A 21,379-nucleotide genomic window follows, 5' to 3' on the forward strand; every position below is an offset into this window, starting at 1 on the left:
CTGGGAATGCAGATGGGGCAGCCCCAGGGCCTGAGCCACTCCGGAATGTGTGCTGACGTGTGGAGAGCTGCATAAGGATGCCACACAGGGCCCAGGCACGTCAATGAGCTCAGGTCAAGAGCACCAGGAATGGGTGCTGCCACCCCTACCCTATGCTTTCTTTCTTGCCGCTTCATAAGGGCACTCTTCCTCACCCTCTCCCAGCAGACTGGCATGGTGACGGTCAGCCCAGTGTTAGGCAGAGGCTCTCAGGAGGGTAGCTGTCCCTGGAGCAGCCTGGATTGGGCCTGGTCAGAGTCTGGCACTGGCTGAAGCTACCATACACACCCACCCAGTGCATCCTGGCCTCCGGGGCTGACCTTGTCCACTTGCTCCAGGTGGGCCCGCAGCTGCTTCTGGAGGGAGTACAGGGTGGAGAGCGAGAGCGCCTCCAGGTCGGGGAAGGTGGGCAGGGCCTGGGGGTCGGGCCCTGTGTGAAGCCGCTCCAGCTCCTCTTGGAGCTTCTTCACCCGCACCTCCAATGCGTCCCGTTGCTCCCGGGCCAGCTCACACTCTGCACCTGCAGCACTGGCCCGCTCACCGGCCTCCTCTGCCTCCTTCTTCCAGGCATCACAAGCCTGTGGGCCCAACACGCAGCGCCTCATCACAATGGCCCCCTGCCCCTGCCCCCGTTCTCCCGCAGAGAGTATCTCTGGGAACCTGTGTGGGCCATGCTGGCTGTGGGGCCTGCTGGGAAGCTAGGCTTTCTGTCTGGGGAGGGGGCAGGGAGGAGGCTGATGCTGCCTGCAGAGGAGAGGTTTCAGGACCTGCAGAAGACCCTCTCTCTGTGGGCAGGAAGAGGAAGGGCCTAGCACAGCAGGGCCACATCCTGGCCAGCACCCCCAGGGACAGCTGGGTGATGGCTGGACAGAGGCTCCGTCTTAGAACCAGGAACCTGTAACCCCGGAGTGGGGACTTCCAGAAAGAAGCAGGTGGGCTTTCAGTTAGGGGTACACAAACAGCTCCGGGAGAGTTCCAGGCCTGTGATACCAGTGGCCCCAGTATCCAAACTAGCAAGGCCAGTCCTCCCACAGGAGAAAGGGCAAACCAAAGCTTCCCCTCTGTTCTTGGAGCCCTAGCTCTCCCACCCCCCATGCCCACTCTGGGTAGGATGGGCTTGGGCTGGGTGCTACTGGACACCAGGGACACCAAGGGCGTGGGGTGCTGTACCTGCTTGGCCTGCTTCCAGGACTCCTCCCACTGCTTGATGGTGCCATTGGCCTCATCAAGCTCCTGGCGTAACCGGGCCAGCTCAGCAGCCCCAGGCCCTGAGAGGAAGGCAGGGGAGGTACCCGGGGAGAAGCTTCCGGAGGCAAAATGTTCCCAGATGCTGCTGTTCATCCCATTCAGACCTGCGTGGGGGTGGGGTGGGGGGAATGTCAACTGTTCAGAGCCCAGGGGTTTCCTGGGGCTGGCTCAGCATGGGGCAGATGTTCGAGGCCCCAGCCACATCAGGCTGGGGCATTCTGCAGGACCACTTTGAGGGTTCCATGAGCTGGACACAAACTTCAGTATCATTTGCTACTTAATAGCTGCCTCTTAAAGCATTCCCATGTGTACACTGAGGTTCCCATTACTGGCCTCAGCAGAGGACTCAGGAAGTACTGCATGAGAGAATAGTCTAAAAGCTCCTGCTGGTGGCAATTTGTGACAGTGACTTCACAGTTCAGCTAGGGCTCACAAAGCCTTCTTATACCCTAGCGACTGGAAGAGGAAGAGGAAAAGCCATAGGTCAGCACTTTACATGATAGAAGAGCTGGAGTGGGAGGTACCAAGGAGCCCTGGGGCCCTCCCTGTCTTACAGATGAGGACACTGGAAGAGAATGTGCTACCAAGGATCACAGTAACAATTGAGTGACAGAGCAGGTTCCACATGAGTGCTGAACTCCAAAGGCCTTCTTTCTCACAAGCTAAGCTGCCCACTCCTGCTCACATGCTCATTGGAGGTGTGCCAACACCTGGTGCCCTGTTCTCTGGTCTCCAGGGCAGCGCAGGCCCCCATCTTCTTGAGAGACTTCTTGAGGTCTTCTTCCTGTGCCTAAATTTTTTTTTTTTGGAGGCAGGGTCTCGCTACTAGTTCAGGCTGGCCTCAAACTCATGATAATCCTCCTGCCTCAGCCTCCCCAGTGCTGGGATTACAGGCATGTGCCACCACAACTGGCAGATGCCCATACATATTCTAATGACTTCTTCCTTGTTACCTTTCTCACTAATCCAGCCAGGATGCTCCAGAACCAGAGTTCAGAAATTCTGTCCTGGAGCAACAGGTACACTCATACAAGAGGGGCATTGTCCTGTAGAGCACCTGTGGTGCACACTGTCTTTGAGCCCATCTGCCTGTCCCAGAGGAGGGACCTCCAGATCACTGCGCTGACACCAGACTGTCCTGGCAGCAAGCTGTGTCCACCCACACCTCTCCCATCCTCATGAGGGTGGCACTTATGCCATCCAGTGAGGTTCCCTGCATCACTCTTAGCAGATCCCAGTGTCTATACTCCTGTCTCTTGCCCTGATGTTGGAGGCCATCCAGCAAACCCTTGCATCTATATGAGTGTTTCCAAGATTCAGCTGGTGAGGGGATGTATGGGGCCAGCAGGGCTACGTCAAAACACCTCCAGAACAGGCGCACAATGTAACACTAACACATTTGCAGACACAGCCCAAACCAGAGAACAACCTCATCCAAACTGGAAGATACTATCAAACCTCTAGGAGATGAGAAAGTGCCGCACCTGGTCAGAACAACTTCAGGGGCTCAGTCCCTCTGTTTGACTGGGAGGCCCAGCATTCTCAGGGCTCTTTCTGGTCTCTGAATAGCTGCTGTAGAGGCCACTGCTGCTCCCTGAGAGGCACCCGGCTGGGGGCTGTCAAATGCTTTGTGTCCCCATTACCTTGGGGACACTACCACAGCCCCCATGAGGAGACAAGCCCCTGGCTGTGATGGCAGGGCTGGAGAAATAGCCTTCTTGGCTAGATTTGGGTATCTCCCTGGTGGCTCTGCCTGCCAGAAAGGGTACCCTGAGCCTGAGGTGGGCCTGGTCCAACTTCTCCCTTGCTCTACTGCCACCCTGGTTTGTGTGACCAGCTTCTGGGAGCTCTGCGTGACTCATGTTATTTTAGTTTTGGAGTGCTGGGGGTTGACCCATCCATGGCCTTGTACATGCTAGGCAAATATGCTCCTAGGGGGCCCCACCCCCTTTGACTGGGCTAAAACTGCACTGAAAACTAGGGTTTGCCCCGGGCAACTCTTGAGACCATTGCTTGTTGCTGCCCTGGCCTGACCTAGCACTTCCTTCCAGCATTTGCTTAGCCCTCCCAACCATGGCATCCACTGCACAGTACAGGAAACTCAGGCAGAGAGGCCCAGTCACAAAGGTAGGGGTAGTGGAGTCTCTCAGTCCAGAGCCCAGCTCTAACCTCTAGCCCAGGTTCCCTCCCCAGTCTCCCCTTCTTTTCTTTTTTTTTTTTTTCCGTACTGGGGATCGAACTCGGGACCTTGCGCTTGGAAGGCAGGGCCTGAAACCACTGAGCTAAATCCCCAGCCCCAGTCTCCCCTTCTTACCCAAGGATCCATGGGATGCTGAGGTTCCCAAAAATGTGTTTTCTGACTGGCTCAGGTGGCCCTGAGGCTGCTGCAGGAAATGTGAGGAGAGGCTGACAGGAGGAGATGGGGATGCTGAGTGAAAGGAGGCAGAGCTGCCCAAGGAGCCAGGGATGTTCACAGGTGCAGAGCTCTGCAGCAGACTGCCGCCTGCAAGAGAGGGCAGAGGGCAGCTGGGTGAGGCCAGGCAAGCCACAGGAAGCGGAGAACACCCTCCAAGCCACTCTGTCCAGCCACTGCCCAGTACCGATTGTGATGCTGCTGGGATGGGGCACTGTGCTGTTATCGAAAGTCTTCTCCAGGGCAGCCACCCCGAACTCATTCAGGTCCAGGTCATCCAAGGCAGACTCTAGACACAGAGAGATCCGGATGTGGGGCTCCTAAGGGCCACAGGTCTAGGCTCCAGGCCCTCACTCACCTTTGCCACTTCATCTCCTGCCCCCATTGCACCTTTGCTCAGGCTCTCCCTTTGCCAACACTGACCCGTGAAGCTGTCTGCCCAGTCCAGTCCAAGTATCTATCTCCGTTCTGAAGCTGCCTTTGATACCCCAGGAGGAATCAAGTTCTAATCCAATGCGTCTGACAGAGGTGTCACAGGGTATGTGTCTCACTCAGAGCTCGCTGGGGGTGGGGAGGTCTCTGGGCTCTCCGTGCACAGTACATACTGGGCACTTGACAAACGCCAATGCCCTCCCCTGAACTGGCCAGTGTTGGTGAGGTAGGAACAGATTCCGTCCCATGGGGCAAAAACCCACATCATCATCTGTATTCTCAAAGTGCCTGCCATAGGATTAGGCAAAAAGTAAGCAGTCATAAATGAGTGATAAAGGAAATGGGCACTGACATCTCGGTACTGGGAATTGAACCCAGGGCTTCCCACATGCTAAGCATGCACTGTCCCTGAGAACTACACCCCCGTCCAGGGACACTGATTTCTAATGTCCAGCATTCTTGAGGACAGCTATATAGCTTGTTCACTGCACAAGGACACCTAGTAACAGAATGAATGAGGACAGGACGCCACATATCTTGGAGTGAGACTGTAATTACATGAAAGAGTTCCTGGAGCTAATCTTGACTTTACACTTTGACTTTATTTTCTCCTTAATTTTTAAACTTTTTACTGGTATTAGGGATTGCATCCCAGCCTCCTGCACCGGGCTACATCCTCAAACCCCACCTTCTTGGTGTTGTTTGAGACTAAGTCACCCAATTACTGAGGCTGGGCTTGAATTTGTAATCCTCCTGCCTCAGCCTCCCAAAGTTCTAGGGTTACAGACATGTGCCACCACACCCATTTAGTTGTTTTATTTTTTATTTTCTTCATTTATCGAAGTACTGGGGGTTGAGGCTAAGGGCTTTATGAATAAGTTACATCCGCATCCGTTTTTAGAGAGAGGGTCTTCTAGTGTGGTATAGTGGCACACTCCTATAATCCCAGCACTCTAAGAGACTGAGGCAGGAGGATCTTGAGTTTGAAACCAGCCCAGGCTACATAGTAAGACCTTGTTTCAAAAAACAAAACAAAAAAGATGAGGCAGGATCTCGATAAATTGCTCAGAGACAAGATCTCAAACTTGCAATTCTCATGCCTCAGCCTCCTATGGAGCTGGGAGATTCCAGATGTGCAACTCACTCATTCCCCTGTAGCTCAAAGAGCCCAGAGTGCCCACCTTGACATTCCTAGACCAGTTCTCTAAGGAACTGACACACTGATCTGCATCTACCTCAGACCTGGTGTCCCCACCTCCAGGCCCAATCTGGGCTCACACACAGCCAGCTTGTTTACCTATGACCGACTCTACCGTGTCGCTGGTAGGATAGAAGGGCAGAGCATTTGCATTCATGCCGGGGGTGCTGCTGGTGCCCGCAGGGCTGGGGGGAGTAGCTGCCAGGCTGGAGGTGATACTGGAAGAGATGCTTGAGGTCAGGGGGCTGCCCACAGGGAGGATGCCCAGCACGTCCTGCAACGAGAGTTAGGAAAGGCAATGGGCGGCCTGCCTGTGGGACCATGGCTGGAGGCTGGGAAAGGAGCTGATGAAGACCAGAGGTGGGGATTAGGCCACTGCCCCAGCCCGGAGACTCAGGCAGCCACACCCCCACACCTGTGGAGAGGCTGGAAGTGGAAGTAACTTGGACTTGCTAATGCAGTGGAGACAGGACGGAGTGTGGCTTAGTGTGATGCTCCCTAAACACCGCTGACTGAGGGTGAGTGAGAAGGGATGGGCTACAGGGCCTAATTCCCAACCTGGATCTGGGCCGGGGCCCACCTCAGTCTAGTCCCTAGATTGCGGGCAGAGTGATGCCTGCTGGGGTTCTGGGCCTGTCTTGTCCATGACAGATACCAGGACAGAAGCAGGGAATCAAAAACACTGTACCTGTTTGGGTTGAAGCAGAGGTTGCTCTTGACTCCTGGACTCTAGTGAGTGGGGTTTTAATTTGGCCTGAGAGAGAAAAGTTAGGAAGGAGGTGAATGTGGTGCTGGGAATCCAGGAGTCCACTGGCCCTGCCATGAACCATTGAGGCTGAGGGACCAGGAAGCAAGTGGCGGCACTGTCATGTCAGGAAATGCCCCACCCCATGTTACTCCTTCCTCTACTCTAAGCAGGGAGCTCCCCCTCTCCTCCCAGGTAACTCTACACCTCAGAGAGCCCCAGGCTTCTCTCTAGGCTCAGTTAGGGACTGCTCTGACCTGCTCCTCCAGGCCCTGGCATCCCATCAAGGCAACAGAGGGCAGACAAAGAACTGTACCCTGGTCACTCTGGTAGGAATGCTGCTTTGCTACTGACTGGCTCCGTGGGCTTGGGGAAGCTATGCAGTCCCTTGAGCCTTTCTGTCCTCAGCTGGAAAACAGGGCAACATTACTCACTGCTCAGTCCTACAGAGGCTGAGGACAAGGAGTCCTAGCTCCCAGCCTCTGTCCAGAGCAGGACCAGGCCTCTCCTCCAGGCTCCTCTCACCCTATGCAGAAGGGGAAGCTCACTGGGCTTAAGCATTCTCTGATGCCCTGTTCAACCCTTACCTGGCATTTAAAATTTTTCAGGTACTCAGCTCCCACCTGGTCTTCCCTCTCAAAGCCAGGAGCTTTCTTATAGCTGCCAGGGGCAAGGCTGGATTCCCCAGGGAAGATCAGGCCCTCCAGGTTTGGCGGTTTCCGGCTGGGGCCTGGTGGGGAGCCACAGAGGTTGGATGGGCTGCCCAGGCTGCTGCTCCTGCAGAGGAGCTGCAGGGAAGGACAGGACCTGGTAAGCATGACACAGGCTGGGACCTGACCCACTTCCATCCCTGCCTCAAAGACAGTCTTCAAAAAGGGGCTTGGTTCCATCTTCAAATACCAATGAGTAGCAACAAGCACCCTGAGCCTCTGAGAGTTTGGCAGGGAGGTGTGACAGAAGGCTTTGTCCCAGGACGATCAACACAGGACCTGAAGATACAACCCTGCCCCCACTATGACAAAGAAGATCCCTGGAGCAGGAAAGGCTAAACCCTTTAGCTTGAGGACAAATACCAGGGCTCCTCCCCAAGCACAGGCTGAGGGGTTAGGGGAGCACCCACTCCCCAGGACAGGCACGTACGGCGCTGAGGTCGGGGGCATGCGGGCTGGAGGGGCTCACAGGCACCGAGTCTCCGGCAGCAGATGGCATGTACAAGACGGGACCTGGCTGGGTGGGGCTGGATACAGCTGAGGAAGGCTGCAGGTCGTCACTTAGGGGTGGCTCTGCAAGAGGGGGGCAGGGGTCAGCAGGCTCTTCAGCCAGCTGAGTGCCTCCAAAAGTGCTCCTAGCTATGTTCCAAAGGAGACCATGTATGCCTGGTACTTAAAAAGAAGGTTCCCACATCATTTCAATGGATGCTGTGTGCTCTGCACTTCCTACGTGCCAGCACCTTGCATAAATTGTGAATCTCCACAGTGATGAAAAAATACATATAATATCATGGTCTCCATTTTATTCTTATTTACTTTTCTGTGGTACTGGGGATTGAATCCAGAGCCTTCTAAGCTACATCCCCCTGGGATGTAGCCCTTAAAAAAATGTAGCCCTTAAGAAAAAAAAATTTTTTTTTTTGGTACTAGAGATTGAAGCCGGGACATTTTCTTTTTGCAAGGCAAGTGCTGGAACAACTGAGCTAAATCCCCAGCCCAGGCCTTAAAAAATTTTGAGATTGAGTTTCACAAAGTTGCTAAATTGCCCAGGCAAGGCTCAAACTTGCAATCCTCCTGCCTCAGGCTTTCAGAGTGCTATGGTCTCCATTTTATAGATAAGAAAAATAGTTCAGAAAAGCCAGTTAAATCTACCAAGGTTGGCTGGGCTTGGTGGCACACACCTGTAATCCCAGCACTCAGGAGACTGAGCCAGGAGGTTCACCATGAGTTTGAGGCCACCTTGAAGTACACAGAAAGACCCTGTCTCAAAAAAACAAAAACAATATAAAAAAAAAATACAAAAAACCAAAAACTACTGAAGTGACAGAACTAGGAGACAGAAGAGATGAGACTTGAACCTGGCTTTGTATAACTCCACAGCCTGAGCTTTGAATCACTGCTCTGCACTATCTCAATCAGGTGGTCCTAGTGTCTACTGCAGGGGACTGATTTCCTCTGCACCCTGAATACACTTCTTATGCCAAGGGCCCTTGGTTTATTCTTCACCCTAATCTCAGAGACAGGGCTAAGCCTGGAAACAGGTTAAGGCAGTCAGTGCAGTGGCCTAGAGCAGGACAGATGTCTACCCCAGCTCCCCCTAAGACTGAGGTGTTGGGTTGGAGTGTGACACTGAACATCTAGAACTGTGCTGTACCAGTGGCTACTGAGCACTTGAAATGGGCTGGTCAGAGTGTTAATGTGCTGGGGGTGTTACAATACATATCAGATCTCTGAGACTTAGTATAAAAAAAGGTAAAATATGGGCCGGGGGATTTAGCTCAGTGGTTTCGCCGCCTGCTGCGCAAGCGCAAGGACCCAAGTTCGATCCCCAGTACCAAAATAAATAAATAAATAAATAAAAAAAGATAAATCAATTTAAAAAAAAAAAAAGGTAAAATATCTTAGCTGGGGGCAGTGATACACACCTATAATCCCAGCAACTGGGAGGCTGAGGCAGGAGGATCACCATGAGTTGAAGGTCAGCCTGGGCTGTAAGTTCAAGGGTAGCCTGAACTACCTAGTGAGACCATGTCTCAAAAAAACAAAAAAAAAGGGTAAAATATCTTGATAATTTTTATAATTATAGAAGTGGTAGCATCTAATATTGGGCTAAATAAAAATGTCATTAAAATTAACCTGCCAGATGTGGTTTTGCATGTCTACAATTTCAGCACTTGGGAGGATGAGGCAGGAGGATTGTTGCGAGTGAGGCCAACCTGAATGACACAGCAAGACCAAAAAACCAAAAACCAAAACAACAACAAAAATCCCAAACCAAACCAATAAAATTAACCTGCTTCTTTTGGTTTTTTTAGTTTCTCTCTCCCTCTTTCTCTTTCTCTCAGACAGGGTTTCTCTATGTAGTTCAGGCTGGCCTTGAACTCACTGTGTAACCCAGCCTGGCCACAATCTCAGCATTCCTCCTGCCTCAGCCTCCTCAGTGCTGAGATTATAGGTGTGCGCCACCACGTCCAGCCTTTTTTTTTTTTAATATGTTACTAGAAACTTTAAAATGATATTTAGGGGGGCCGGGATTTAGTTCATTGGTCCTGCCACCTGCCTTGCAAGCTCAAGGTCCTGAGTTCGATCCCTGGTACCAGGGATAAAATAAATAAAATAAAATGATATATAGGGACTGCATTTTATTTATTTCTCTATTTATGAAAAAGCTTCAATCAGAAAGTAAAAGAAAATGGTAAGAGACTATAGCTTGGGGAGCTGACAAATACCCGGCAGGCCCTTAAAAGAGGAAGATAAGAAAAATAGCAAAGGACTCCAGCTTGAGCAGCTGGAGGGAGCACACACTGAAGAGGATCAGACGAGCTCCCGCATTTCATTTACACTGGAAAGCTCTACTCTAGAGGCCTGAGCAGAGCGCAGCAGGGAAGAGTTCTGTGTTGCAGTAGTGATGCCTGCCACTGGCGACATGGGGTGGCTGGTGGGATCTGCCATGTTGACTATGGGAGGCACAGTGCTGCACCTTGCCTGGAACCTCGAGTCCCTAACCAGGAGGACAGTCCCCGCAGTCTCTATCTCATGATCTTGGAAACTCCAGGGCATCAAGTCCTGGTAGTTAAATTCACCACTTTCAGAGAGGCAAAGAGAATGGACTTCCAGCTAGACATGGCCCACTACTAGCAGACAAGGACCCCCATGTGTGGTGTGCTGCTAGGGGCCATTCCCCTGCTTGAGTCTCAGCAGAGGGTTAAGGAAGAAAAGTGTACTGCCCCAGGGCAGTAAGAACAGCTTACGTTCTACGTGGGCAAAGGCGCAGAAAGGTCCTCGGGGACAGCTGCCTGACTGTTGCATGTCGTTGCACTTGGTGGATTTGTAGATCTGGAAGGGGCAGACAGAGCAGAGCAGAGACGGTCAGGCTCAGCTGTGTGAGTGACAGGCTCCTCTTCCTTTATCAAAGGTGAGCTGGCCTTCCTCCCCGCTCCACACCTTCTACTGCAATCCTCTAAGTCTCTGTCAACCCACCTCCAAAATTTTTTTTTTTTTTCCAGTGCTGGGATCAAACCTCAGGGCCACATTCATGCTAGGCAAGTGCTCTACCACTGAGTTACACCCCAGCCCCCTACCATTCTGTTACTCAAACTCCTGAGGAAGTTCTCTACCACTTCCACCAATGCCCTCCATTCTGGGTTCACAGATCCAACCAGCCCGCACCAAGGGGTCTGCTCTGCTGACAGCCCTGCCAGGGGCTCTGCCTCCAGTGTGCTTTCTAGGCATTCAGCCAGCCAAGCTCCCAAGCAGCACATAGCTGCCCTCAACCCAGCCCGCCAGATCTCAGGTTGGGAACTGTATTGGGTTGAACTTTCCACCTGCTGTCTGCAGCTACATGAGACTGTCCCTATCTGTTTCTTTCAAGGGTCCTCCTGGATTCCACAGAACCAGGGACTGAGGCAGCATATGCCTCTTTGCATACTGTACAAGACATAGGCTCCGAGGACAGGACAGAAGGGGCCTTATTTTTAAAATTCTGGTACTGGGCTGGGGATGTAGTTCAGTAGCACAGCGCTTACCTACCGTGTGTGGAGGCCCTGGGTTTGATCCCTTGCACACACACAAAAAAACTAACCCTGATGTCTCTGGATTTTAAGCACCCTGTCAGGCAGCTTAGGGAACTAACTAGAAGCAGAGGGCTGTCAGGGAAAAGTGGGTTCAGAAAGAGGCTGCACACTGAGGAGTACAGGGCACCTCCAGGCACTCTCCAGAAATCTCTCCAGGATGCCAACATCTGCCCTTACACTCCTTGCTTCCTAAAGGGGATATGTTAGCCCCCCAGCCCCCCCAAGGAAGCCAGCCCCCACTCTAAGAGCCCACCTCTGGATGGAACTGCTGCTCCGTGCGGGTGTGGCAATATTGGCAGGCATCTCCATTCTCACATTTGCCAGGGTCTCCCCACTCATCCCCATGTTTGACATTTGGACATGGAGTCGACCTGGTCCAAAGAGGGCAGGGAACAGTCAGTTGGAGGCAAGAGAGGGTGACATCAGGGACTACAGGGTACTACCTGGATCTCTTCTCAGGGCCCCTCTCTGGTCTTCCCACCTCACAGGCCCAGGCACTGAAATATAAAAGACTAGCTACAGAGTGAGGATCTCACTGCAGCCAGAGCTGTGTTGTTTCTCTGGCCCAGCCTGGCTGCATAACCACGGAAGACATTGTTTTGCTCCCCTCAGCCATGCAATGAGCCCATGCCAGCCCATGAAGAGACAGGCATAGCCACAACTACACTTTCCACAACACAACCTGGCCCTACTTTAGTACATGCCCTATAGGATCAGAACTGAATAGGCCTCTGAGTCTGTCTGGTCAGGTTCTCATTCATGCAGGAACTGGACCATGCTCCTGCCGTTCAGCCATCCTTACTGGTCCCTCCCTTTGCACCCGGGACCTGTGACCCCATAGTCCCCAGGGTTGGCATGCCCGCCTCCCTGAGAGCCACGGTGGGAGCAGCCTTAGCCATGATCCCTTCCCTGCCATTCCTCCCTCCCATGACTGGTCTCCTGGTGCCAAAGGACCTGTATTTGTGCTTCCGGGGGCTCCGCCGTCGGTCCTTGCTGTTGTGGTAGTAGGGACAGGCATAGCCCTGGCGGCACAGCCGAGGGGGCTTCTTGCACGGCTCCGTCTTATAGTTCCCCAGCACATAAGCAGTTTCTGCACAGGGGGCCAGAGGGCATGGGTCAGGGAGTGGAAGTGGAGCACCCCAAGACCAGTAGTAGAGTGAACAGAAGGCAAGGAGAAGCCACTGGGAAGGGGTTCTGGAGTTGACGTTCCCATGAGAGACATGAGGAGGGCCATTTCCTCACAGGCCATGGGCATGCTAGGGAGGCCAAAGCTACAGCTGAGAGCCCAGGGCAGGATGCTGGCCATCGCTGGAGATACTTACAGTTCTCAGGGCTGAAAGGGCACCATGAGAGTGGAGAACACATGCATATATACTCATATAAATGCACAAGTGTGCACATGCTAAAGGTGGAGGGATCTTCGGAATACAGTGTATCTTGGAAAACTTCCCTACAAGTGCCTTTAGAATGGTATAAAGTGAGATGAGGGGCTGGGTGCCTCCCAGCTGGTGGCTTCAGTTGGAGAAAGCAGTAGATGGTTGTGAACCAATTCCTTAGGGCAGTTATGGGCAAGAGGGGAGAGGGCAAACATCTGACTAGAGGAGGCATTTTTGTGGCCACTTGTACCTTGCCACCGAGGCTCCTCACTGAGGATTTTTTCTATCATGGCATGGCTCGCAGCCCCAGCCGACTGGCCCTCTATGCTGCCCTCCACTGTGGTCTGGCCATTCTGTAAGGCTTCCATGGCCTGGAGTTCCCTGCAAGGAGAGGATAGGACAGAGGGTGGGGAGGAGGCATGAGAGAGCAGAATCGGAGTGCCATCCTTTGTTGCAGCTATCAGCAGCAGCCTCCAGGCCCCTGCCCCTGCCCAGCACCCAGCCCACCTGATGTCGTAGACAGGGGAACGGAGGTCATGGGGTCCGTGAGCAAAAGCGCAGTGCAGGCCGTTTTTGGTACAGTTGCCTTTTGAGTCAGTCTCGTGGATGCAGATTCCAGTTTTATAGTAACGAAGGTGGTACCTGCGCTCAGTGTCCCCTGTGGTCCTGTGCAGAAATGGGCACCTGCAACATGGCAGTGGGGATCACTCAACACTGCCCCCTGCAGTCTGGGGGCAACCCTGCCCTTCACCAGCTGTTGATGGGTTGTCACCATGACCTTGAGGATACAGTGACAGTGATTGAGGAAGGCAGTGACAAGGCCCCCTGGCCACCATGGCTTTGCCCTGGCATGCTGTGGCCCACAGGGCCTGACATTCTTGGACTACCTGCAGGGATGCTCCAGAGGAGCATCTGGGTGGGACAAATTCTGCCTGGATTAGAGGTCCTCAGAGAAACAATCAACTCCCACCAAACTTTAACAAAGCTCCTCATGCGCAAAGTGCTTCAACAGGCCAGGGGGAGGGATAAGCAAGCCTCTGATCTCTGTGAGAAAGAGGACCTGGTGCAGGAAGGGTTCGGCACACTATACCTCCACAGTGCCTCTTATCACCCCCCTACAAGGTTGAAACAAATGACAAGCAGGGCTAATGAATGTTTCCTCTCAGAGATGATGTCAGGTTTGCCACCACTGTTGTAACTTTTCTCTATAGAGATTTGCAGAAGAAAACTTAGAATCAGCAAATGAGGGAACTGGTGAGGCTCAGTCTATTTAAACTAGTGGGCCCCAACCTTTTGTGGCAATAGGGACGACCAGTTTTGCAGAAGACAATTTTTCTACAGACAGCTGTATGCATGTGGTAAAGTACTGTTTTTTGTTTTTTTAGTGTATGTTTGAGATACATAATAATTACGTTCCTCAGAGTTAGCATTACCACCTCAGGTCCACTTCAGGTCATCAGACATTAGATTCTCATAAGGAGCGCCCAACCTGCATCCCTTGCCTGTGCAGTCTAAAGAAGGATTCGTGTTCCTGTGGGAATCTAATGCCACCGCTGATCTGACAGAACGCAGAGCGGAGGCACTAATGTGAGTGATGGAGAGGGGTGGTAAATACAGACAAAGCTTTGCTTTCTCACCTGCTCATCACCTTTCAGGGAGACACTCTGGTTTATATTTGGTCTCTTAGCAGAACTAAGGCCTGTTTTGTTTCCTTAAAGTAGGGAAAGAAAAACAGATCCCCCCTCCGCCACATATACACATATAAGGCTACATCTTCAAGATGGTGAGGTTTGAGCCAATAGGAAGGTGGGTTGGGTTGCAGCCAGTCCTCCCCAAAGCACCCTCTGGCTTGCTTCCTGGAGCCTGCCTGACCCAGGAGACTGGGACTCCTGAGGGCAGGATGGGCACTCACTCGTCTCCCTCCGGGCACAGGCCTGTAGCCTCATCGTACTTGGTGCAGTAGACGTCAGGACTGTAGTTGAAGGTGCCGTCCCGACGGCGGATGGACCGGCGGCGCCGCTGGTTCACAAAGTGCCAGTGGAAGCAGGTGTAGGGCCGATGCTGTGTGCATTTGTGTTGCACAAAGAGTGGGCACTGTTCTGTGCGGAACTCTTTCAGGTACCTGCAGAGAGAGCCCATGTGGGGCAGGCCAAGAGTGGAGAGTAAAGCCCCTTGCTTCTCAGCATGAAGTTAGCCACCAAGTCCCCTGAGGGCCCTGCTTTGGGGTACCAGTTTCACTGTGACACCAGAAGAGGTCCAGGGCTAAGGTTGGACCTCAGCATTCACACTTGTCCCAATATCTATGTCCAAGCTAGCCTGGAAGGCAGGAGCTATGGCTTCAAGGGCCTTCAGCAGTCAGCTGTCTGCCATGGTGGCCAGCTGTGGAGCCTCAAGGCTTCCCAGGCCAAACTACTCATCACAGGAAGACAGCTATGCACACGAGTAGCATCTCCCAAGCTTTCTGCAGGTCACTGGTGCCCACATCCACTTGGTGATTCTTGGAAGCCTCCATTGTACCATGAGCAGGGATGGAACTGAGGGCCAAGGGGAGAAATCTGCTGACAAGCACTTAAGGGAGATGTTGCTTCCAGGCTGAAAGCCCAGCTCTCCGGTACACAATTGACTCTCACTGTTCCAGAGACATCTGCTAGTACTTACTACCTGGGCAGCTGTTTGGGAATGCATGCAGAGACCCCTCCCTCTGCGCCTAGCCCAGTGGTGACCAACCTACAGCACGTGTGCCGCAGTGGGCTGTTTGTATCACTGAAAGCTCTAGAAGGTTCACCATCGCTAGCCTAGACTGTCTCTAGCAGTCTCATAAAAGAGGACCTGCAGGGGCTGGGGATTTAGCTCAGTGGTTCTGCCGCCTGCCCTGCAAGTGCAAGGATCGAGTTCGATCCCTGGTACCAAAAAAAAAAAAAAAGAGGACCTGCAGCAGGTGGGAGATATCTATCCTGAGGAGTTGACAGATGTCTGTGTGCTGTCCATGTCTCTCTCCTTTGTCCTGTATGTAATAATCAATATCCTCTAATATCCCCTAATATCCTCTCCCACACAGCACCAGTGGAGGGGCCCAAGCCCATTGACTCCCTTACAGAACATATTGTCCTTCTGTGTCCAGGTTAGAGCTCTCTCACATTGGGGGGCCCTGTCAGGAGGATGGGTAATCACTGCAATTATTTTTATTTTCCCAAGCCTAACACTGGAAGCAACAAATGGCTATAGACTGGGTATTTTGGTGCCAGTAAGGATGGTTGCAGAAGGCTCAGAAGTTATATGCAGAAGGAAGTGTGGCAGAGGCAGCCTAATCTGAACTGCCTAGGCTCAGAGCACAGCCTGGATCTGATCGGCAAGGAACAAAGACTCCTGCCCACATCCCTTCGGCCTTACTACTCTAGCCACAAGGGCAGGGGGGCAGGCCCAAGGCTAGGGCAAATCCAATACACTTTCTCTATTGATAATGAAAAGTACTAAAAAATCTGTCCAGTCTTGAAGTGTGGTGAAGTGTCTGGGTGTGTGGGGAGGGGATGGGGGAGTACAAGATGCTCCCTAAGGAGTGCAAATGGAGTTAAGGGGCAGTGAAGCCTCCAATCAGAGCTTTGCTGTTTGTTCAGCCCACCCCCTTTCAATACTGGGAATTGAACTCAGGCGTACTTTACCACTGAGGTACATCCCCAGCCCTCACTTTTTATTAAGACAAGATCTCATTAAGTTGCTCAGGCTACACTCAAACTTGTGAAACTCCTGCCTCAGCCTGAGTAGCTGGGATTAGAGGAATGTGCCACCATTCCCAGCATTTATCCACCATATATTTATTGAATAATGGTACAGTGCTAACCAATGGTGACCCTGAAGAAGGAGTAGATCATTGTCCTTAGAAAGCTCACATTTTCATGAAAGACACACATAAGTAACAGGTGGACTTAACCACAGGTGGAAAGAGTTATGAAGAGGTTTGCTTCAGGATACCTTAGAAACCCAAAAGAAGGATCCTTGACCCAAGCTGGGACAGAAGAGGTAAGGAAGAGATACCAGTGAATGAAGAGTTTAAGAAAGGGTGTTTTAGACAAAGGAAACAGTACAGGCTCAGAAACAAAGACTGTCTGGTGCTAAGAGGTCTTTGGGTTTGTTTTCAGCTTTGAGTTGTGGCTGATGTTCATTTTTCTGTTTATCTCTTGGGTTTTTGTTTTTGTTTTTTCCAGAACCAGGGATGGAACTCAACCTTGTGCATACCAGGGTGGCGCGGCACCACTGAGCTAAATCCCCAGCCCTCATCTCTTGTTTTGATATGAGACTTACACCAGTAATAAAAGATAAATAAAATATTATGGAATGCTAAACCAAGAGGCACAGGAAACTAAGCACAACACAATGCCCCAAGAGGGCCAAGCAGAATCTGTGTTGCCACTATTCTCTACTACAGTTGTACTGCACAACCTCAGATGTCAGGTTCAAATAAAGCTTTATTTATGGTTTCTGTGAAGTCATATAATGTTCCTGTTATGAAATATAACCACTAAAAAAATGTAATACCAAATTCCAGGAAGATGACAGTGAACAGCAGAGAACAGCAAAGAAACAGTCTCTCCAAGATTTGGTGTCCAGACACTAAAATATAGCAACGTGGAGAAGAGAAGGAGGGAAGTGGGTCCCTGGGACCCAGCAAGGATCTGAACTGAGAAATGAAGCCGACAGGGAGAGTAAAAACAGAGATCTCAACACAGAAGGAGGTGGCAAGTAGCACTTTCTCCCTGAGCCCTGATTCGCGGTGTGGGAGGGGTGACTCAAATCTGCAGACACATGGTGACTACTGGTAACCCCAGAGGCCTCCACAGAGAAATGTACCAGTAGAATGGAGCAGGGGATGCAGTGGAGTGCAGCGAGTTATTCAGATTCAGACCTCCCCCAGAAGAAGGTGACTGGTTGTTCACCATCTTGGAGAGGGGCCAACTGAGCTCAGAATTCAGAGCAGCTGCAGGCTGGCTCCATCTAGCAGTTCCCAGTGTCAAGGTGAGGCGGAACTGAGTTTAAGTTGGGAGGAGGTTAAGGAGCTGAATTCAAGCCAGCAGGGGCCACAGAGAGTATTGCAGCCTCAACAAATTGGGTTACAACCTCACACCCAGAAACCAGCCTGAACTTCAATGGAACTAAAGATGCAGGCTTGCTGGGATTATCTACTACACTGCCATATTTCCAAGGCTAGATTACTGGGATTAATCAACACAGATCTGGCCTCTGTTTGCTCATTCTACCAGTGACAGCAGAGAGATGCCTCAAAGTACACATTTTTTTCTTCATTTTTCTTTTCTTGCATTTTCTGTTTTTGTTTTCTTCTTTTCTTGATTGTTCTTGTTCTTGTTTTTACAGGAGTGTGAACAATGTTTCTAGTTTTTGTTGTTGTTGTTCTATTCTGTTCTGGTTTTTATTTCTTCTTTCTTTCTCTCCTGCCTTCTTCTCCAGTTTCCCAAAGTTTGAGTAATCTTCCTTTGTCCTCCAGCCTTGCTTCTAATCTTCTTCCTCTTCTTCTAATCTCTTCCTCTTCCTCTTCTTCTATGTCTGCATTTTCCCCCCAACCTCTTTTTTTTTTTGGTACCGGGGATCGAACTCTGGTCCTTGTGCTTGTGCAGCAGGCAATGAAACCATTGAACTAAATCCTCAGACACCCCCAACCTCTTTTAAATTTTCTCTCCTGAGGGTAAAATCACCATACAGAGGGCATACTTACTATATACAATTTCCTGGTTTGTTTTAGATTTTGTTATGTAACTACAAATCTAATTCATACAGTTAAAGGTGGCAAAATAATAGTTACCACAGTTTGTCATTTCCTATTGTATTGCATTGTATTGTATTACTTTATGTATTACTTTAGCCAAAATGAAATGAAAGCTGGGAATGAAATTATTTCAAGCCCTAAAAGAAAACAACGTCTAACCCAGATTTCTGTACCTGGCAAAACTATCTTCAAAATTGATGGAGAAATAAGATACTTCCATGACAAAGAACACCTGAAAAAATTCATGACTATCAAACCAGCACTCCAAAATGTTCTGAAGGACATTCTAGAAAGAGATAACAAGGACTACAACTCCATGAACCCCAACAGAATGAATCCACCATGCAAGCAAGCAATTAAACAGAGGAGGAAAAAAAGGGAACCAATAATAGGAAAATAACATGACAAGAATAAGTCAATATATTATCAGTTATAATCATCAATGTTAATGGTCTCAATTCACCAATCAAAAGAAATAGACTGGCAGAATGGATCAAGAAGCAAGACACGGGCCAGGGATTTAACTCAGTAGTTTTGCCACCTGGTGCACAAGCGCAAGGATCCGAGTTCGATCCCTGGTACCAAAAAAAGAAGCAAGGAGCCAGGGATTTAGCTCAGTGGTTCCGCCGCCTGTCTTGCAAGCACAAGGTCCCGAGTTCGATCCCTGGTACCAAAAAAACCCCCAACAAAAATAAATAAATAAAAATAAAGAGAGTAAAGTTAACAAAGGCCAGGACATAGGGACATGAGGAGTTGTTTAAAAAAAAAAAAAAAAAAAGGGGCCGGGGATTTAGCTCAGTGGTTCCGCCGCCTGCTTCACAGTGCAAGGACCCGAGTTCGATCCCCAGTACCAAAAAAAAAAAAAAAAAAAAACTTGTCAAAATTTGTTGCCAGGGATTTTGCCAGGGATTTAGCTCAGTGGTTCCAGTGCCTGCCTCACAAGTGCAAGGTCCCGAGTTCAATCCCCGGTATCAAAGAAAGAAAAAAAAAAAAAAGAAGAAGCAAGACGCAACAATATACTACACACAAAAAATACATTTAATTAAAAAAGAAATTCACAGGCTGAAAGTCAAAGGTTGGAAACAAAATATTCCATGTGACAGGAACCTGGAAAAAAGGAGGGGTAGCTATTCTTTTTTTTTTTCTTCCCTTCGGTACAGGGAATCAAACTCAGGATCTTGTGCTTGCCAGGCAGGTGCAGCGCCACTGAGCTATATCCCCAGCCCAGGGATAGCTATTCTATTTTCAGGCAAATTGGATTTCAAGCCAGGAATGATTAAAAGAGACAAAGAAGGTCACTACATCCTTGTAAAGGGAACAATTCATGACAAAGAGGTAACAATCATAAATATATATGCATGAAATACCAGTACATCCAACTATATAAAACAAATATTAACAGACATGAAAAATCATGTAAGTACTAATATAGTTGTTACAACTATATTAGAGGGAGACCTTAATATCCCACTGTCACAAATAGATCAACTAGACAAAAAATCAACTATGCAATATTAGAACTGAACCAAACTTTTGTTGTTGTTTGAGAAAGGGTCTCACTATGTAGTTCAGGCTGGCCTTGAACTCATGGCAATCCTCCTGCCTCAGCCTCCCAAGTGCTGGGATTACAGGTGTGCACCAGCCTGTTCCAGGCTGAACCAAATTTTTTTTTTTTCCCAATACCAGGGAATCAAACTCAGGACCTTGCACTTACGAGGCAGGTGCTGTGTCACTGAGCTAAATCCCCGGCCCTTGAACCAAATTTTTGAACAAATGAACTTAGCAGATGTCTACAGTGTTCCACCCCACAACATTAGAATACACATTCTACTCAGCTGCACATGGGACATTCTCCAAAACAGACCACATGCTAGCTCACAGAACATGCTTAAGTAAATGCAAAGTAAGTGAAATTTGAAATTATTCCATGCATATTATTAGACCAAAGTGAAATGAAATTGGAAATCAATGGCAAAAGAAACCACAAGCACTTCATAACAGGTGGAAATTAAATAACACCCTCCTGCTTAAGGGAAGCATATGGGTGTGGTAGTTTCTCTTCTTTTACAATGCTGGCTTTCAGAGAATGTGTCTTGATTTTCCTCCATGTTGGCTCCTTGCAGGTCTTGTCTAACTGCCTACAAGATATCTAATTAAGTTACCTATCTACAATACCAGCACGGCCTCTCAGGACCCAGATGTAGAAGTTCTCCCACGTTTCCTTGAGATTTGGACAACACAAAAGGAGAGATGAAAAGAACCTGGAATCTAACTGCAGAGGGAGAGGCGAGCAAGCAGCCCAGAACTTGGGAAAGTGATACAAATTGGGGTATTACAAGACCGGTTACTGCCAGAGTTGATCCAAGAACCCCACAAGAGGCCTCCAGGCCACTGGTACCACCCCCACCAGCACACAGGAGGTGAGCCACTCCCAGTGCACAAGAGGAGGCTTCTGGGCCACTGTACCACCCCTGCCAGCACACCGGAGGTGAGCTGCACGGATGCCAGCAGCACCCCCCTAACCACCCCCCATCAAAATGAGAAGACACGTAAACAAGTCTCAAAACCAGACTTCCAGATCACCTACAGCAACCCCAAAGGGAAACGAGATGGAACATTCTGATACTCAACCAGCTGGACTCCCTGAACTGGCAACAGAAGAGGATCTGGAAAAAATGAAATCAGAAATAATTTCTCAGATAACAGCAGAGATTATGCTCATAGTACAAGACATGATTAATAAATCTAGAGAGGAGCTCAGGAACACAATGGAATCCCAACATAGAAAACAAATGAAATCCATAAAACAGATGCAAACAGATTTCCAGGAGATTAAAAACTCCATTGAAAGAGACGGAGATTGAGCTCAGTGGTTTCAAGACCTGCTGCGCAAGCCCAAGGACCCGACTTCGATCCCCAGTACCAAAAAGAAAAACAACAAAAAAAGAAACTCATAGTCTAAAAGTTAAAGGGTAGAAAACAATACTCCATGTGACAGGAACCTGAAAAAAAAAAAGCAGGAGTAGCTATCCTCTTTGCAGATCAAGTAGATTTCAAATGAAAATTGGAAACAATCTGGTCCCAAGAATTTCAGATAAGGGATACTCAACTTGTATGTACAAATCTATTGTGAACATGTGTTTTCATTCCTCCCAAGTAAAATTTAAGAACAGGACTGTTGGTTCTTAGTAAGACAAGAAATTTCTATATTGTTTTCCAAAATGGTTTTATCATTTTTACATTCACATTAGCAGTATTAGAAAGTTCTAATTGGTTCGCACCTAAGCTGACATTTGTTCTTTTAAAACTTTCAACTTCATCTCCCTAATGAGTGTATAATTCAATCTTGTTATTCTACCAATTAGTATT

At 49.7% G+C, this 21,379-nt stretch overlaps 1 protein-coding gene across 7 annotated transcripts in view; it reads right to left on the reverse strand.

Annotated features, from left to right (window-relative positions):
• Unk (unk zinc finger) overlaps positions 1 to 21,379 on the reverse strand; it is a 38,117-nt gene that overhangs the window by 2,125 nt on the left and 14,613 nt on the right. For 2 of the 7 annotated variants that reach the window (XM_004860711.3, XM_087208457.1), the window contains exons 2-15: positions 14,186 to 14,356; positions 12,742 to 12,918; positions 12,485 to 12,615; positions 11,813 to 11,948; positions 11,112 to 11,229; positions 10,037 to 10,121; positions 7,216 to 7,358; positions 6,663 to 6,863; positions 6,019 to 6,084; positions 5,430 to 5,604; positions 3,888 to 3,989; positions 3,602 to 3,790; positions 1,210 to 1,391; positions 360 to 617 (exon numbers count right to left, since the gene is read on the reverse strand). In XM_004860711.3, the coding sequence (XP_004860768.1) occupies positions 360 to 617; positions 1,210 to 1,391; positions 3,602 to 3,790; positions 3,888 to 3,989; positions 5,430 to 5,604; positions 6,019 to 6,084; positions 6,663 to 6,863; positions 7,216 to 7,358; positions 10,037 to 10,121; positions 11,112 to 11,229; positions 11,813 to 11,948; positions 12,485 to 12,615; positions 12,742 to 12,918; positions 14,186 to 14,356 (2,134 nt within the window). Of the gene's footprint in view, positions 1 to 331; positions 618 to 1,209; positions 1,392 to 3,601; positions 3,791 to 3,887; positions 3,990 to 5,429; positions 5,605 to 6,018; positions 6,085 to 6,662; positions 6,864 to 7,215; positions 7,359 to 10,036; positions 10,122 to 11,111; positions 11,230 to 11,812; positions 11,949 to 12,484; positions 12,616 to 12,741; positions 12,919 to 14,146; positions 14,357 to 21,379 lie in introns of all 7 variants that reach the window. The other 5 variants (XM_004860709.3, XM_087208456.1, XM_021241041.2 and 2 more) reach the window with 4 other exon arrangements.

The sequence above is a fragment of the Heterocephalus glaber genome, unplaced genomic scaffold (genome assembly GCF_053883595.1).
Source record: "Heterocephalus glaber isolate CG9 unplaced genomic scaffold, H.glaber_assembly_v1.0 deba00000937, whole genome shotgun sequence".
Lineage (NCBI taxonomy): Eukaryota > Metazoa > Chordata > Mammalia > Rodentia > Bathyergidae > Heterocephalus > Heterocephalus glaber.